General features: G+C 43.6%; 2 protein-coding genes and 1 pseudogene across 3 annotated transcripts in view; 1 reads left to right on the forward strand and 2 right to left on the reverse strand.

Annotated features, from left to right (window-relative positions):
* slx4ip (SLX4 interacting protein) overlaps positions 1 to 9,566 on the reverse strand; it is a 37,190-nt gene extending 27,624 nt beyond the window's left edge. Inside the window, exons 1-5 of one of the 2 annotated variants that reach the window (XM_086180446.1) lie at positions 9,461 to 9,566; positions 8,927 to 9,004; positions 8,412 to 8,456; positions 2,280 to 2,369; positions 1,825 to 1,951 (exon numbers count right to left, since the gene is read on the reverse strand). In XM_086180446.1, the coding sequence (XP_086036572.1) occupies positions 1,825 to 1,951; positions 2,280 to 2,369; positions 8,412 to 8,438 (244 nt within the window). In that variant the 5' untranslated portion in view covers positions 8,439 to 8,456; positions 8,927 to 9,004; positions 9,461 to 9,566. Of the gene's footprint in view, positions 1 to 1,824; positions 1,952 to 2,279; positions 2,370 to 8,411; positions 8,457 to 8,926; positions 9,179 to 9,460 lie in introns of those variants that run through there. The other variant, XM_086180447.1, reaches the window with a different exon arrangement.
* On the forward strand, positions 9,406 to 14,418 carry mkks (MKKS centrosomal shuttling protein). The gene is made up of 4 exons (XM_086180445.1): positions 9,406 to 10,522; positions 10,984 to 11,165; positions 11,261 to 11,371; positions 11,452 to 14,418. Exons 1-4 carry the CDS (start codon positions 9,547 to 9,549, stop codon positions 11,869 to 11,871), a joined length of 1,689 nt encoding a protein of 562 aa, XP_086036571.1. The 5' UTR covers positions 9,406 to 9,546; the 3' UTR covers positions 11,872 to 14,418.
* On the reverse strand, positions 12,496 to 16,031 carry LOC147247923 (3-oxo-5-alpha-steroid 4-dehydrogenase 2-like; annotated as a pseudogene).
* Between the last annotated feature and the right edge of the window lie 982 nt (positions 16,032 to 17,013).

Here is a 17,013-nt window from a genome sequence, read left to right on the forward strand (position 1 = left end):
AATGATTAGCGTTTACTGAGGGAGACAAGTAGAGAGAAGCATGAGACACAGAGCTATAGCCACAGGAGCAACTTTATGGGGCTGCCTGCCCTGTAATCCCACTCTCACAGTCAAGCTTGCCCTGCTGAGTGAGCCCACTTTAACTGCCCTTAACTGCTACCTGTGACAAACCTGTCTGCCTCGCAACACACAGCTGGGGGGCTCCTCTGAAGCTGGCCTTACCCTGCTTCAAAGGCATGTGTGCGGGTGGCTGGCGAATGTAACATAATAGATAAACTGGGAGGAATTAAATTGCCTTTTCCACTTTAGTTGTGCTTCCATTTCATTGTCAAGCTAACTTTAAGAAACAAGTTGATATTGTCCCCCCCAAAAAGCCCATTAGATGTGTTTCTATCAACTGGCTTGGAGCAAATAAAACAGGCAACAAAATGTCACCAGAAAATGGCAGTACAAACGACTTTATGTATGGCTGTAACAAACAAAGTGGAAAACGAAGAGAACAAAATTGAGGAATTACTTTCATTAGGACAAGTTGTGTACCAGCTGGTATAGGACATGTCACATGCTGTCCAGAGACGATGATAAAGCTGAGGCATATCTGGGAGGGTAGCAGAAACAGCTGGATTCACTACATCAGAGCTTCTTTATAAAAAAATAAATTAAAAAAAACCCAACAGCTTCCATTTCCTGTTTAGTGCGTTTACTCTTTCTCCAAAAATGCAAATGTCAAATCAAGTCAGCATAATTTTACTGTTTCTGCCTTTTTGAATGTGATACTTCAAAATGCACATGAAAATACCCTGATGGCAACCCAACTACTGACAGAAAATAGACAGATTTTTCTCTCTTGATGACTACATAAGAGGATTTTATGTGTATATATGTACCAGGGCAAGCGTAGGTGAACACAGGTGTGGCAAAGCTACAAAAAAAAACGGACAGTAACAAACTTTGTTGTTGGACTTCTATTCTCACTTGTAGAAATGTGGCATCAACGTGCCAAGTTAAACACTACAACATAATATAAAAACTTAAACAACAACCAGCTCATGCCTCCGCTGGTCACACCCTGGGCGTAGAGAGCCAGCCATCGTGCCCTAACAAGTTCTGTAGTCTTTCCACCCACACTACCCCACAAAAGGTAGCCATAAAATATTTTGCATAATGTTTTGCAGCTTCATTCCAATCCTGCTAGCAGGGCTCAGTGGCCCACCTCCACGCACAAACAGAGAGCGGTGAAAAATTAATGGTTTTTGACTTCGCAGCCAAAGTAAACCATCGTATTAATTCAAGAGTTGATGGACAGGCCTAAGACAAAGATAACAACGTTCCACAGTAATGAGCAACTAATCAAAACACATTAACTAGAGCTTGGGTGCATTTGCTTAAAAAGATCAAGTCAAACAATTGAAGAAAACACATGAAGAGGCTATGCACAGTAGTGAATGGCAAAGCAATACAGTATAATTTTACAATGATGGGCTGTTGCCATTTGTCCCTCATGCCATCAGGCTCTATAACTCCTCACTTAAGGGGGAGAGGAAATAGAGTAAGAGGACAGTAGTAATAATAATCTGCCTTTCTTTGTGCAATGCCATCAACCATTCAAGTACAATATTCTAACTGCTAATTTAGGTAGTTCTTTACATTTTGTTTTATCTGATTTCATTTTACTTGAATCTTATCTTTATATATTAAGTTAAGAGTTTATTGTTTACTTAAGAGTCTATTGTCTATCTTATGCTGTATTTATATATATATATATATATACATATACTTACAAAATAAAGGAGATAAAAGAATTGTGACAGAATTGTGTGTTACCTTTTGCAATAAATGCTGAAGCAGGTGTCAGCTCCTTTTTTTGTTTGGCTTGTCTTTTACTGTGGAGGCACGCGGCATACAGCTTTACCCTGTGATCCACAGCACCACGAACCAGTGTTGTAACTTCCTACAAATAATGCAAACTTAATGAAACATCATTGTTGAAATACCACTGAGACAGCGCAGGTTGTGACTGCACTTTCCAAGTAAACATTAACGAGGAGCACAGTCAAACAAGAGAAGACTAATGAGGTCTACAGTGACAGGCCACTAGGAAACTCTAGGTGAAGAAAGAGCAACAATGAAAACCTCTGGGAGGAGAAAACACAGGGCTCAAAGTCATTTCAGATTCCATGCTGTTGCTTTCTTTAGAAAAGGTCCCCAGCAGAACAGAAGCCATATATTCACTCACACACTTATTCACACGCACACCCTTCTTCTCATTGTGTCTTCACCTCGATGTGGTTCGTAGTAAACCAGCTGGCGTCCTGTTGGCCGCCCAGGGGTAGAACGTGGAGATCCACCAGCACAGCAAAGTTCCCACACTGTAACACAAAGAGGAAGGACAGCCACAGGTTGCTGAGGGGCATTGAGCTCGCAGACAACAAAGGAAATAAGAGTGTGGGTGATTGACAGCGAGACAAACCACAAACGACCCCCTATGTCCTCCAACATCACCCCAGGCCTCTCACAGCAATCCCCTCACTCCCTGTTTGGCCATCTCACTTCCAATGCCCTTAGAAAAAATGTATCTGCCTCCTCGTATTTCCCCTCTCGCAGCACCAAAAGAAGTTTCCTGTTCTATAAACTTTGCAGCACAAGGCCACAGGGCTGGACAGAAATCATAAAGATGTACCATATAAATGAGGAGAACACTAAATTGCAGCAGAGTGGTGATTAAACTCCCCAGAGCTGCCCTGAGGCAATCTACGGTTCTGTACTTCTGCACCCACAACTTTAGAGTACTGCAGAAAGCTGAGTACAAGGCTGCAGAGTGGATTCCTGAAGCACTACATCATTGTGTCAATGACAATAAGCTACAAGGGACCGGGAGGCCAGAAACGACGCGGCTGGTTAACTTGCCGTTACATCTTTCTCAAGCTGGCCTGATTATGGTTTACACATGAGTGCAAAAGCTGCCCGCTGCCGAGAACAAATGGATGTGTGTCTCGTGTGAACTTCTCCTCTCCCTGGACAAGGAAGTAATGGACTGAGACCACCCACAACATGAAACAGAGGAGTAACATGTACTGCCCTAAAACCAACAGTGATGAGGCATCAAAATACATTGAAGGGAGTATAACAGCAGAGTCAAACAGATTTCAGGCTCATCATGAAGAGCTGGAAACAATGGTGCACAAACAGAAGAGGTTATTAATTTAGCAATCGGGAGTCTAAAGGTTTGGTTTTCGCCAGGCTTGTTCCCCTGAGCTGAAAGGCTGCAGACAGGATGACTAAACCCTACAACCCAGACTTGAGGGATGTTCCTGTGGCCTTGTTCTCAGGATGACGCGAGAGCAGGAATTAACAGGGTGTGTAGGGGAAGGCCCCGGCTCCTGAGGTCCAGATTCTGGACACATGCCTACATTTCCCAACTCCAAACTCACTTGTCTCCTCCTCCTCCTTTTTAAAATGAGCTTGGGTAGCAACTTTTTTGTCAACCGGTTTAAGAAAATCAAGTTAAACTCTGAATCTTTTAAATGGGTTTTATTCCAATTAATTTACAAATATATATCATATTTTTACCCATAATAAAGTTTTTCTTTCTTATATTTTCATCTCAAGAACACTGGATGTGAAGGTGCTTCCTTCATCTGCTTGCCTGTCAACTAGAGGAAAGGGCGCCCCCACATGACCAACAGATGAATTGTTGTAGTCATACTCAGTCTTCTCATATCTGCAGACACTGTGATGTTCTACATTATATAAACCTGTATTAAAGGATGTGTTATCATTAGTATCATCAAGACAAATGCAAATGGGAATTAAATAGTTTTTGCAAACCTTGTAGAGTGCAACAATACACCAAAGCTGTTACACAAAGACCAGCGAGGATCAGAACAGAGCCGCCCACATATGCCGGCTCTTCATGTATAAAATATGTTGGTGTTGCCTGTCAAGTCTTCTCTACATGTATCAGTATTCCCTGCATTCCCTGCTCTTTGTCTCGCTGCGGTCCACGGTTGACTGGTGGCCTCAGCTGACTGACTGCCTCCAACAATTGCCCGTGCGTGGGAAAGCCTAGCAACAGAGGGTCAGACCTTGTCCATCAAAACAGAGGGACAGACAAGTGGCAGTCTCTGGGGTCTCACAGTGGTTTCCTGGGGCTGGACTGGCTTTGGAATCCTGCCTTTAGTGTCTGAGGTTTTGCCGATGAGTGTATGAACCCATCAGCTATAATAACCCTGAAATAAGTCTTGTGAAAGTTCAAGTTCTGTTGACACTGTATCAACAAAAGTGATGATAAATCAACTTTATTGTCAAAATTTAGGTCATAGTTCATGATGCTGCTTTATATTCACGTCAGTCCTGACAGGGATCACAAGTTCAATATACTAGGCTGCATGAAGAGCAACAGAAGGTTAATTTGATCAATATCTTGGAAGGAGGAGGGTTTGGAGTGGTGCAGCAGCAGGGTGAATCCCCTACCTTGTTTCTGAGCTTCTGATTGAGTCTGTGCTTTGGGCTGGAGGCCAGGCATCTAGCAAGCCTTAGACTAACTTCCTTTTATCATATTAGAGCAGCAAACCAGACTTGACTGGGGACTGGACATTCATGATAAGCATCGGTCTGCCCCACACACAAAAACAGCATGTGATTTGTTCTGCGAAAACAGAGGATGTCAGGAATGCAAACTAATGCAATCACACTAATGAGAAAACAATTCATTTGCCTGGCAAAACTCGGGGAAATATTAAACTCCCCCTGCAGAGTGGATCTTCTAGTCCAGGCTCCACCGTTTAGGTGCTAATACTAACACTTTTAAGGGATGTTTGTATGGAGTGTCGCCGATAGTGTGAGACGGTTGAGGGGGATTGAAAGGGGTAGAATCTAATTTAGCACAAAGGGTCCAACCACCATCACATCATGTGGTCTAAATTTGTTCACTCCTGAGCACAAAGGGTGGCCAGTGGATCTCTAAGGTGACCGCTGCCATGACCTATGACCTCAATGTGTGGCCTCTTTTTAAGTGAGATCTCCACAAGCAACATTAGACTTTCTATAAGCAGTAATACAACACACAAGGAGCCTCAAAAAAATCAGAACACTTGCTGAAAGAGTGAAAACCACCTTTACTTGCACACATGCCTCTCTCTATGAAACCATCATAAGTGAGGCTCAAAAGTATTTATTACCCTGACATATTCATTAATCAAATCCATGAGAAACTGTCACTGTTGTTGGAGAGAAAGGTTTGATGAAGCGTCAAGTTCTAGAGGAAGTTAGCCTTTTCATACATACTAAAGTGGGCCAGCGCTGCTTTGTTCTCTGCCTTGTCCAGGCCTTTCAGAGTTATGAACACAGGCTGAAGGCTGAATGAGAAGCAGCAAAGAGTGCTACTTAATAGCAAATCCTTTAATGTGCCAACTTTATGTCTGTTGTCACACAGAATGAATAGGACTGAGTCTTCTTGCAGGCTAAGCTAAATTTCTTGTTGTTTCTTGCCCAATGCACAAACATTACAAGTATTTGAAACGTGAGCTGCCCACTGTCCACACCAGCCCACAATATGAGATAATTCTATTAAGATGTCTGCCTATAAATAAGTAAAACCCAACTCAAACCCACTGATGGCTCCTTTCCTTTTCCTGGTCTTCAGGGCTCTGGTCTATATCAATCTCAGTTCCCAAAACACTCTCTACCTTCCCTTATCTCTCTCCCAGACCCGGCACTCCATCCTCCTGCTTGTGCTGCTCCAAGTTGGGCACGGGGCCCAAAGTCTACGAAAGGCTTCATCACCCGCCTCCCAACCTCACTGCCCTTTGCCTTCGCTATCGCGCCGTATAAGAACCAGACCTTCTCGGACTGCACTTAGCTCAGAGGCTAACACTAACCAGCCACAGATGTTTACATTAGGAGAGAAGGGGCAGCAGATGTGGTCTCACTCAATAAAACTTGCATCTCTCCCTTTGTCTCTCTCTTTTTCTGACTTTCTCTCTGTCTGTCTGCAAAAGAACCCAGGGGAGCTCTCTAGATCTGTGGGTGTGACAACTTTGCTCTCAGGCTTTATTTACCTCATTCTGTCTTTGCTCTCTGTGGTGAGTCACCTGGGTTTCCCCTTCAAAAGAAATGAAAACGTTCAACACCAATTTTTCAAACCAAGTGCTGAGCCCTGACACTTGATTATTACTGAGGGGGGTGTTATTTACACACAGTGTGCGGAAGTGTTCTGTGTGCAAAGCTCCCTTCATTCAGCTGAATGTTAGCACACCTGACTCCTCTTCATTTGATTACAAAAAGAGACACAACCCAGGAGTGGAATTTGAGCAGCAAGAACAGACAGGAATATCCCCAGGTAACACTCAGCAAACAAAGCTCGGCCAGACGCAGCCTGAGAAAGTGATAGATAGTCAGAAATGACAGGCTTAGTGTGGCCTCATCATCAATTCTGAATCTTGTATGACAATGTAGGGCACAGCTGAGATCAAAGAGAATGTTTTGTGATGCCACTGTCACCTACTTATGAAAGATTCCCAACGCTAGAAAGTTGCAGAATGTTTCTAATCAGTCTGCCCTGATTTTGTACAGAGGCAAGATGTGTGGTCCCATATGAGCTCATCTACACAGTGACAACAATACTAAACAGCACATAAACCTCTGACATTAAACTGCTCTGTGATACCTCAAACCTTTGATTCTTAAAAACACTTTGGTCTCTGTCTCAACCAGCTACATTAAATGTTCGAAGGCAGCAGTGCATATTGCTAATAGAAGGCAGATTGTAGGGCTCTGGAGTGGTAATGTCCTGGCAGACAGCGAACGCTTCAGTGGATCAGTGTTTTTGCCTGCAGGCCCTTTTCGGGAGGTCTGTGAAGTGGCAGGTCACTATATAGTCTAAAGCCCATTTAAGAAGGAGCATACCAGCACCTCCTGCAGTTCCACAGACCAGAGAGGGAGACTCTTTGAAAACATTTTAAGGGAGAGGATCGTAAAACACGCCGTTGAACAGACTACTTAACATGGCGTTGTGAATCCAAGAACATAACTCATAATTACTTCAATAATCCTTGCACTCACATACACAGATGTTTGCAACATGCCTTTGTAAAAACAATGTATCCATATAGTTTTATCTTTTAAAATCCTAAGAAGTTGATTCATTCATTCAAAAACATGGAAGCAGTGGTATTTGTTTTGCAAAAGAGGAGCCCAGTGCAGCGCCTTGAATGCTATTGTTTGGCCTGATCCTCTCTAACATACTTGTTTGTGGTTAGCTGGTTGAGCGTGGTAGAGGCTCTGTGCATTTTCTCAGGCAGAGCAACACAACTGTATCATTATGTGCCCAGTGGGAAGGAACCGTCCGTGAACCTCCAGGGTTTGACTCTCCCACAACCAGCTAAAGGGGGGTGGCCTGTATGCAGGCATGCATATGAAACAAATAAAGGGAGTGAATGCAATATCTGGTCAACGAGGCACACATGGAATTATGGAGGATGTGAGAGATCAGTGCAAATGTCTGAAGCCCTCGTTCAAAACTCTCAATAAATGAAACATCAACAAAAGAGAGATCAGCGGCTTTCCCTGCACTTAACAAAAACATCTGATGTGCATTATTCCTGACAGGGAATCAGACTGAGGATGAACAGCTTGGCGTTTTAATAGAATGAGTTTCCTGTCCTGTATTGCTACATCCATTAACAACAGCTCTCAGGGAGGCAAACCATTCTGAGATTTGCAAAAGGTGAGCAGGACCTCTGAATAACTTGAGCTGAAGGTTGAACAGCAGCAGCAGACAGTTACGGAAAGACAGCAATAAATGTATCAGTACTTCCCTCTAGCGGACAAAGAAATAATTACAAAGCTGGATAAATCCATTAGCGATTGTTCACTCTGTAAATGCAAGAAAAACATTGTTTTCCCTTGTTACTTTGTGAAAGCTACAGGCAGTGGTGTTCCCCTTCAACACAACAACTTATCAGTGAATTATTTAATGGACAATCAAAACGTTGGCCGCTAACCTGAAGTTCAGGTTCACCTGTTTGGCAGTGAGGGGAAGATGTTGGCAATGAAAGCCAGAAGTTTTGTCTTCTTCCATTCACTTTATGAGGAAATTTTTTATTTTTGAGAAGAAATGGCCCGTTGGTAAATTTTCATTTAAAAATGAAGAATATAATGGTTGTTTTGATAATACCTGTCACTGTTGGTCACAAAGTTGATTTTCTTCGGCCATGCTACCGTGTAAACTGTTTATGTTAAAATGGAAGTCTCAGGAAATGGGTAAAAGCTTTGCTCTCGGCTTCATCTGAGTGGTTCACAAATATGTACAGCTTAGAGACTGAGACAACACGTGTGTTCATGGGAAAAACAAAGCATACACACAGTTTATTACTGTACTATAAAGGTTTGCACACTGTTCATTCACTTACCTTGATGACAAATTTGATCGGAGCCATTTCAGTCAGCTGATCACCCTGCATCACCGATGACAAAGTTATCTTACTGAGAATTCTTTGAAGAAAACAACGCAGTATAATAATAGATAAGTAGTAGTATTTAGATATTCACTGTCTATGCGTATTCATTGGAGTTATCCTATACATACAAGCCACAGATGCAAACATTCAGACACAGTACATTATGCTTTACTAATGTACTGTCAGTATTTGTCAATATTGAAATAATCGTATGTGGACCCCAGGAAGATTTCAGCGGAAGCTCGTGGGGATCCGAATGAATAGTAAAACTATCGTAAATGTCAACCTAAACGACTTTCGTCCATGTTGTGTTCAAGAGTTCAGCTAACAAGACGAATGGATACATCTGATCCACAATGGGCTTCCCTCTTACATTAGCTTTTTATTAACAGCACATATAACTACAAAATTGTAACGTAAATGTGTTCGCTATAATCACAGGTAACAACATTAAACCAACAACGTACCGCCACAATTTTTGAACGTTCTTCAAGCGAGGGGGCTATGGAAGATGACGTCACATGTGGCGAAGAGTCCTCCAACTGCTGAAAGAGTTTATTCTCTCGGCAGGTGGTTTGCAAGCAACAAAAAATCCATTTATTTACAGCGACTGTTCATTTATTTTCACAAGGAAGACAGCTGAGATGGCCTGAAGACGAATATTTGTCTTCAGAGCTACATTGGTAAAACAATGCGACCGCACAGGGACTAGGACCCAACGCTGTTGACGGCTACCATGGAAACGAATGCCGTATTTATAAAGCCTGTATTTACCTTGATGGTGTATGCCATTAAGTAATATTTAAATGTCACTTTTTGAATTATAATGATATTAATTAAATTATTTTTACACTATACGCTTTCATGTGAACTATATTGGAATAGCCAGTCGGCATTTTTTTTAATTATGATCAGGCAATATTATGAGCCTTTCCGTGGTAATCAGAGTGACAGCGTATTCGCGCTGTCGGACGTCGTAGTCGGTCGTTTAGATTACTTACTGTGGCTGGACGAAGTAATATCAAGCCTATTTTGTTACGTACGGGTGTGAAGGGAACTTTTTGGGGGTATGTGACATCTGGAAGTGATGTCGAGACTCGTACAGAAATCTCCGTCTGTGTGCGTGGATCTACCGCTGGACAACAGTGACGTCTGTCACAAGCTTCGCCTGCTGGGGCAGCTTCTCAGCTCCTGCTTTGGTCCGACGGGAAGACTGAAACAAGTTCATAACAACATCGGGGGCCACGTTGTAACCACCTCAACCTCCTCAGTTCTGCTTGCTGCCATTTCCTCATCCCAGCCACTTTTGAATCTGATAATATCCTCCATTCGCAATCACATCTCTCGATTTAGTGACTGTGGCTTATTTGCTGCCATTCTCTGTGTAGCGCTAACTGAACAAGCCAAGCAGTCTGGTGTCAGGAGGAATGTGGTGATCGGAGTCAACAAGCACCTGCTGGCTCTGTGCACCAGATACCTTCACCAGGAAGACTGTTGGTGTAAGGTGAAGCTGGACTTCAGCAGCCAGAACCTGATCACATTGGCTCGCAGCGTTCTGTCCAGCAAACCAGGCAATATGCTAACCGCGAAGGAAACCCTTCACATCAGCAAGTTGGCAGTTCAAGCCTTTTTGTTGACAGTGCCTTGTAACAGCACAGGGACCGCAACTCTGGGCAAGACAGTTACAGTCTCGGTTCAGGGCCATTCTGTTCTAGACTCTGCAGTGTTTCCCGGTTTACTGGTGGACATGCCTGATGTCTTTGACCAGGAGGGGAACCAGCCATCCAGTCCCCTGTGTGTGGGATTGTTCAGTGTATCTCTCACTGGGGAGCTTTCTGAAGTGGGAGACGGAATAATTGAGGTACACCCTGGTGTGGACACACACTCACAGATCCTGGACCAGCTTCTGGAGGTTGGCAAACAGGTGGTAGATGATGGGGTGAAGCTTTTTGTCTGCCAGAAGGTGATCCACCCGGTCCTGCAACAATACCTGAGGAGTCACGGGGTCGTAGTTGTAGAGAGGCTGGGGGTCAATCTCATGCAGCCGCTCGCTCAGCTGACAGGTAGGCCAGTGCTATTTATACTCATGTTATTTGAATTCATGAATTGAATAATCAGCCCATGATTTCTCAATTTAATGAATCATCTTGTAAAGGAAAAATTAAAACAGTCATTACAATCTGTCACAAAGTTAAAAAGACTTTTTTTTAATTCAAAACCAATAAATCATATATTCTCTCATACGGAGAGGAAAGTACTTGTACTGATATGAGTGATACGCTGATATTATCATGCATCCCTTTGAGGCAGTATGAAGTAATTGCAAAAAATAAAAAAACTAAGCAACAAAAAAAAAAAAATGCAATTAAAACAATAATGAATTAAAGCCATAAGTTACCGTCGTGGTTATGGAGATGAGTTCAAAGGGAAAACTGTTACTGGAGTTTTGTTTGAGCTGAAGTGTTTTTAATACACATAGTTATTGGTGGAATGTGAAGCTCCTGTTGTGTGCCTCAACAAACAGGTGCACAGCCCGTGGCGACGCTGCACACCTCCATCCCGGCTACGGCCTACGGGAAGGTGAAGCATCTCATCTCTCGCCAGTTTGGCTCCAGAACGTTGCTGCATTTACTTCCCGCTGAGGAGTCGGAGATCTGCACGATGGTCCTCTGCCACAGGAGTGAGACCATGTTAAGTGAGCTGAAGGTGAGACCCGGTCGGATGAACACAGGGCTGATAAATGGACACGCTGGTTAGGGTCTTCATTCGTGTGTGTGTGTGTGTGTGTGGGATTATTGAAGGTGGCCTGTCAGACGACGGAGCACGTGCTGCGGCTCGCCTTGCGGGAACCATTAGCTTTGCTTGGAGGAGGCTGCACTGAGACCCACTTAGCTGCCTACATCAGACACCAGGTGACACAATATTTGGTCTTCCATGAATTGACATTCATTAAATTTAGCATTGTATTATTTACACTGTGCTTCAATCCGAGGGCATGCATGACATCAGCGAGACAGCCTCAGCGTTAGAGTGCTCCCACACAGAGTGCCAGCGTGGTGTGGAGGCCTTCTGCCGCTCCCTGGAGTCTGTGGCTGCGGCTCTACAGCACGACGGCGGTAACTCCCTCATTGACCTGACTTGTGCTCACCACTGGACTCTCCCAGCTGATGAGCACTCGGAGGACAACTTGGGCCGCTGTGGCTGCGGAATGATGGAAAGCAGCCCGAGTAAGAAGTGGAGCCATTTGAACAGTAAATACTTGGACTTCTGCCCTGCACCCGTGTCCAGAGACTCGACCGTGCAGCCGCGTGTGCTGGACTCCTTCACAGCTAAAGTCAATGCTTTACACGTTGCTGTGGAAACGGCTAACATTGCTCTGGATGTGCGGTATATAATACAAGATGTGAACTAGCTGAGAATGTATTTTATAAATGAGGAAGTTTGGGTTGTGACCATCAACATGAGAAGTAAGCGCCTTCTTATTTTATAACGAACCAATCAGTTGAGAGAGAAAAAAAAACTTTTAAATCTGTTTTAGCCCTTTAGTCCATCTGTATTTTTTTTTAATTCGATTTTATACCATTTTTATGGTCGGTAACATTACCATAAATTGTAATGATTTATGAAAAAAAAAAACTTTTTCTGAATTCTGTGCTCTGCCCACTTCGATGTGTGAACTGATAAAAACCAAACCCTTCTGCAGAAAGTCTTAAAAAATAACATTTATCAGCGGTTTGGTCCAATTTTACTGATCGGATTGAAATTGAAACGTGGCTATCAAGAAGAAGACTGGAACTTCACATATGAAGTGGTATCCGTACCGCTACCTGGACTTTGTAACTAAAAGTACTTTCTCTGGTACTTTACTTTCTCCACGCTAACAAAAATGAAATTTAAGTTGATGTGCTACTGATGTTAGCTACTGATGTTAGCTGCTAATGTTAGCTGCTGATGTTAGCTGCTAATGTTAGCTGCTAATGTGAGCTGCTGATGTTAGCTGCTAATGTTAGCTGCTAATGTTAGCTGCTGATGTTAGCTGCTGATGTGAGCTGCTGATGTGAGCTGCTGATGTGAGCTGCTAATGTGAGCTACTGATGTGAGCTGCTAATGTTAGCTGCTGATGTTAGCTGCTGATGTTAGCTGCAGCTGCCGCAGGGGACTGAACTTTCAGGATCTCCAATACCGTGACACTCGTCAGTGTTTCGATGTTCAGTGTTTTGCGCTTGACCAGAGATTTGTACCAGTACTTGGTAATAGCAGTGTGCAGTAATTAGGTCAGTACCATTAAGATGCTGATACCCAGCCCCAATAAAGACTCTCCTCAGCTTGTCAGACATCCTCACTGATAGTCCAAAACCAAGTGTGGTCAGATCAGAACCAGCACCTGTAGTATGTCACCATGGATATTGCAGGTATTTCAGTCGAGGGCGTTAGGACAGGGAGCACAAATTATGATAATTTATCTTTTATTTCTTGGTAGACAGTTTCCAACCTGTAACTGATCAATCAAGTTTTACTATGAATGTCTTCTTGGACTTTCGAGCCATCTGACTTTGTGAGCCAGGACAGGAAGAACATAAGAGTGCCACAAATGTAGTAAGTTGCTCGTCTTTGACCGTGGATCCATCTTGGTTCACCATCATTGTCTGCCCTGCTAACATGATGTCAAGGTGCTTTTCCTCAAAAGATGAACGGCATCAAAGCCTTCCGTAACCTGGGATACTCCTTGAATTCCCTCAGGTAAAACCTGTAACAATGGAGCAGATCATATCAGGTAATTCAGAGCTGGTTTATTTCTCTACTGCTAAGCACCTGTGATGGTAATCGGCTCTCTGACCGAGGAAACACAGGGTGAACCCAGCAAAAATAAGTGCTGGAGCGGCCCAAGTGAGCCAAACCACTCAACCATCTCTCCAAAGTAGTTGGTACCAGACTCATATTCAAAAAGCCCTCCTGCAGGACACGAAGAGACCATCCCAGCACCAGCAGCTCAGATGTGAGCTCCTCACTGGTGTGTTTCTTACCGGAAGGAATCTTGAAGATGAATTCCCCTGGTTTCCTCAGGTTACGTACAATGTAGTCGCGTATATTGATGGCCACTCCAGGATAGAACAGGAGTAAACCTAAAAGAATTTCTCACTTCGATTAGCGACACCTAAAAATTGTGTGTGTGTGTGTGTATTTAAGTCCTCAGAGGCAGTTGAGCTCATAAAGACTTGTTTCCTCCTGCATTACATCCTTGTGACCCTGCAATGCAGAAAGAACCAGGCAAGCATATTTCGCTTGGAGCTGAGGTGACTGACGGCTAAACTCTGGAGCTCTTCGTCAAGTATAACTCACATCCTCTTCATCCAGCCATGCACTCAGTAATCCACAAGCACTTGGATTCTAGCACTTCCAGTTTGGCTCCAGACGGTGAACGAGCACAGGTTAGCATGAGCATGCTGGTTAAGCTGAATGCTCCAGCTGGCTGCACCACAGTGAATAATCGCTGAGCTAGAGAAGTGTAATAGTTTGTTTTTGGCTCAAATCAAAGTGTTTGTAGATTACTGAAGAACCGGGTGATGGGCCTCAGAGTTTGTAAAGTAGCAGAATTTGTATTCCTGGACATTGTTGCTGTTTTGTTGGTGTAGTTGTTGTTGTTGTTGTTAGCTGTCAGTTGCCTGTAGCTTTAAGCTAACTATTCATGGCTGGCTCTTTCTGCTTTCTGGAGGTACAAAGAAATAATAAAGCGGTGAACAAACTTCTTTGAGAGCTCAAGACACCAACATGCGAGTAAATGAAAGCTAACTTACACTTTTCAGGGGAAGCACTCTCACCAAGAGTTTCCATATATAAAAACAAATGAAGGTTTCCAACCAACCAGCTTTACAGCAATAGTCAGCTGACCACTGGTCTTCTAGCTGAGCGCAGTGCAGCAGGTAGTGTCCCTGCAGGAAACCATTCACAGAGCAGAAAGACCCTGCTGCCACCATGACACCCAGGGGGAGAGGAGTTCCTCTGGTCAGCAGGGAGTAGACGAAGGTCCTGGAGAAACATCCAGCAGCTGGTCAGGCCAAGGGATCATTGACCCACCAGGCAGCAACCTTAACTGCCTCTCTCCACTGCTGTTCATTCCTTATTTAGTTGCTTATTCATCCTTACATAAAAATGCGCCTATATAGTTTTTAACTGCATATTTATTTAAATAACTTTGAAGCTTCGGTCGGTGGTTCACCTACCTCAAGACTGAATAATGCTTGTTTAACATAACACAATCATTATAATCTTCACGTACTGGATTGTTAACCCGTCACACGAGTATGAATATATCTCTTTGAAGTATTGGTAGCTGTATGTGGATTTTGAGGAAGTTCTTAGAAAACAAGGGTCAAAATTCCACGTATGTGTGTACACTCAATGAAGCCGAGTCACTTTAGCAATAATAATGTCAGCTTTCTGATGGTCCTTGCCTAAACATGTTTCACAATTGGGTTCAAGAGTGAACTCCTCATGGGCGGTCACCAAAGCATTCCTCACCTTGATTGTTACCGCCGCCAGATTAACGACAGCAGCAAATTGTTTTCTGGAGAGTGGCTCCTTCTTTCACTCAGAAAGGGACTGAAAACACATAAACTGCATATACGTGAAGTAAAGTGGCAAAATATGATTCAGGCACGGCAGCTCAGACCATTGAAATTTGAAGTTGTATTTGTATTCAGTTTGAAAGCTTTGCTCTGTCTCACTGTTTAAATACATATGTATGTACTCACAAGTGTAACAGGCTCCATCTCAAATTCAATCATAGCCGAGGGAATCCTTTTCCATTCAGACTGCTGAGAACATGGCAAAGAAGATACACTTCCTGATGCAAAAGTCTTAAAGTGTGTGACACTTAACAGATGTTAGACTCAGAGTCGGCGTCACCTAGCGTGAACGGGTGTAACATCTACTTCCATACTCCCATCATGCTTTAATACCATGTTATGCATCTTTAACTTTCCCTCTCAAACAGCTCTCATCTTTACCTCTGGAAGTAGCGCACAACAAAGGTTCCCAGGAGAATCTTCTTCCCCATGCCGGAGGGCTCGTGGGGGTGAGCATCAGAAGAAGCGGGATCAGGACAGCTGGTATCTCCTGGAGGACCCAGGCAAGTTTGGCTGGGACCATCCTGGTGGGAGGAAAGGGTTCCCTGTGGCACCCGTAAGATGTCTGTGTTTTCCTGTGATGGAGCAGGTGACCCAGTCCTGTCAGGATCATCCCAAAGCTGAGGAAGCTGATCGAGTTGCTGTGGCAGTGCATCTCTCAGCGCGATCTTTCACGGAGTGATCTAAAGTGTGTTTGAGGTTACAGGGATGCCAACATCTGCTCAGACTCCTCCCAAAGACAGAGGTGTGTCAGCCCGCTCAGTGTTCACAGTGTTGGCACAAACAGTGTCAAGCTTGGATTCCACTTTGGAATGAGCTGATGGTAAAATGTCGAATTTCCCGATGTTACACCAGCCTTTCCTGGAATAGTAGGGATCCTGTGATGTCAGCGGCAGGAACGTCTGCACCCGAGCACACTTGCAAAGTGGAGAACATCCCTACTAAGACGAAGCTTTTCCTCCCCTAATCTTTTCTGATGAGTGGGTGGCGTGTGATGACGCGCTTGAATGAGACATTTGTCTTGTCCTGCTAGAGCCACAAATGCTGCGTTCATGCATTTGAATAGAAAAAAACGAATTTATCGAAATGGTAAATTTACAAGTCCAGATAGCACTGAACTAACAGGTGGAGGTGTGGGTATTCTTCTATTCTTCTTCTACCTTTGCCTCTCTCTCTCTCACTCACACACACACACACACACACACACACACACACACACACACACACAGATGCTGGAGGCTGCAACACAACCTGCTCCTCAGGAGCATTCGTAGCCTCGGTCTCTTGCAAGGATCCTTCAACACCGTCTCCAGAGGAAGCTGGAATCAAAGTAGTTACAGTCACCCTGCACCCACTCCACCACACCTTCATTTATGTTTTGACATTTATAATCTGTTGAACTTTTGATAAATTAAAATTAAAAAACACAGAGCTTAAACGAAGAGGACTTTTAGCAGCCAGCCAATTAAAACCAGACGAGGACAGGCAGACACAGAGTTCAGGAAAATACTGTTTGGATCATTATCAACTCATTCCTGTGCCAAAGAAAGCACACTCAAGCCTCAGTCAGCTGGTACATACAGGAGCCTGACCCCTGTTGACCGCGCATTCATTTATGAGGAAGAGCATGGATTGTGTTGAGAGAGAACTCCACCTCATCATCATCATCATCATCAGCATCATCATCAGCCGGTAAACAGAGACACTTAGGAAATCAGTCGCTTCAGCAAGAGCTTTGACTGCTCATCGAAGAATTCACCTCAAGTTCAGACAATCTTGAACAATTTGCATGACTGAACAGGCAAACAACCAAAGCATGTAAACAGTGACGTTTGATCACTGCCATGTTTTAATTTTGTATATTTTTATTTACTTTCCTATTTTATGTTTGAAAAACTTGGGTGATTGTAGTTATTTTTCAATGCAGT

Source organism: Aulostomus chinensis, chromosome 16 (assembly GCF_037954235.1).
Source record: "Aulostomus chinensis isolate RoL2024-O1b breed Wild chromosome 16, RoL_Achi_v1.0, whole genome shotgun sequence".
In the NCBI taxonomy this organism is placed as follows: Eukaryota; Metazoa; Chordata; class Actinopteri; order Syngnathiformes; family Aulostomidae; genus Aulostomus; species Aulostomus chinensis.

Bases quoted from the DNA above. Each gene is read 5' to 3' on its own strand.
- mkks (XM_086180445.1), top strand. From the start codon at position 9,547: ATGTCGAGACTCGTACAGAAATCTCCGTCTGTGTGCGTGGATCTACCG. The intron at 10,523-10,983 runs GTAGGCCAGTGC...CTCAACAAACAG, and splicing joins GCCGCTCGCTCAGCTGACAG to GTGCACAGCCCGTGGCGACG. The intron at 11,372-11,451 runs GTGACACAATAT...CTTCAATCCGAG, and splicing joins CTGCCTACATCAGACACCAG to GGCATGCATGACATCAGCGA.